The sequence below is a fragment of the Sinocyclocheilus grahami genome, unplaced genomic scaffold, assembly GCF_001515645.1.
Source record: "Sinocyclocheilus grahami isolate Dianchi unplaced genomic scaffold, SAMN03320097.WGS_v1.1 scaffold4551.1, whole genome shotgun sequence".
Lineage (NCBI taxonomy): Eukaryota > Metazoa > Chordata > Actinopteri > Cypriniformes > Cyprinidae > Sinocyclocheilus > Sinocyclocheilus grahami.
The window spans coordinates 5,192-6,543 of NW_015509464.1; the positions used below are offsets into that span (position 1 = coordinate 5,192).

General features: G+C 35.5%; 1 protein-coding gene across 1 annotated transcript in view; it reads right to left on the minus strand.

Moving 5' to 3' along the window:
- LOC107576886 (acid sphingomyelinase-like phosphodiesterase 3b) overlaps positions 1 to 1,342 on the minus strand; it is a 6,351-nt gene extending 5,009 nt beyond the window's left edge. Inside the window, exon 1 of the mRNA XM_016263005.1 lies at positions 1,249 to 1,342. Within this exon, the coding sequence (XP_016118491.1) occupies positions 1,249 to 1,267 (19 nt within the window). The 5' untranslated portion in view covers positions 1,268 to 1,342. The remainder of the gene's footprint in view (positions 1 to 1,248) is intronic.
- Positions 1,343 to 1,352: the final 10 nt, after the last annotated feature.

Consider the following 1,352-nt stretch of genomic DNA (forward strand, 5'->3'; position numbering starts at 1 on the left):
TGTTGTTTGGTGTGACTGCGTTTTGTGAGTGCTGCTCGTCTCAAATTGTGTAAGGCAATGTTTTTTTGTTATTAATAAGCTTGCAATCACAAGACCACTACCCCTTTTCGTGTAATTTTTTTCTCTTTCTGGTTAACATGGATCTTTTTTACACCTCGTCACAGTCACAACTGCCCCAATTGAACTGTTTTTCTCAGCTAGATTTTTCTACATATGAATGGTGTAAAAGTCTTGCAATTGCTCGTCGTCCTCATTATATTCAATGGTCACCCAAGCGCTGGTTGATTCAAGACTTCTCCATATTTAATACCTGTGATATGGTCAACTAGAATGAAGTGTCACTATAACATGACTCGCATGTGTTGTCGTTACGATTATTTAACTGCTCCCGTTAGCGACTGAGCGTCCTCCAACTCAAATTCTAAATATCAAACATGTTTTGATAAGGCATTGATAAACACAAATGTCACTTTTTCCCCGTGGAATGCCTCAAGGATCTGTTCTTGGCCCACTTCTATTTTTTATTTACATGCTTCCTCTGGGTCAGATCATTCTGTGCCATGGTCTTACATTTTTAGAGTTACACTGAGGATACACACATTTATTGCATATTTATAGGCCAATTCTATTTTCCTTCCTCTTCTTTAACATGTTGCCTACATGATCTTAAAGTATGGATGGCTCAACATTTCTTTGAATATTGAATACAGAAAAAACAGAACAGTACATTATATGATCTCTGTTTGCTCTATTTGCTTGACCATGTGACTATAGCGTGTCCTTGGGTTCTTGAAAGGCGCTATATTAATGATGTATTATTATTGTTGTTATTATTATTATACTTTAGGTACTATTATGTACCTTTAAAGAACCAATATGCACCCTTTAGGTACGAAGGTGTACCTTTCCAGGTACCGTCCCAGTGACAGCTTTTGTACATTGTTTTCTGAGATTGTTGTAAATCTTTGAGAAATACATTACATGGCCAAAAGAAGACACTATTATCTCTGATTCTATAGCATTTAATAGTAGTATTTAATATGTCTGTATTTTTTTTTTCTTTTCAGTTTTAGTTTAACACATCAAGTTACTAAATGAAAAGTTTCAATGTTGCCTTGACAACTAGCTAAAATAAAATCAGTTGACTACAATAACCCTTCTAATAAATAGGTTTTCTAATTTGAAAGGTAATTCTAATGCCAAAAGAAGCACAACATGTGACAGAATTAGTAGCAGAATTGAAAATACCTTTAGAGCTGTAGAACATGCGGAAGCTGTCAGTGTGATGATGACCGAAGAACTGGCCCTGTATAACAGCGCTGTACTTCTGTATGAGATCTATATAGCGCTTA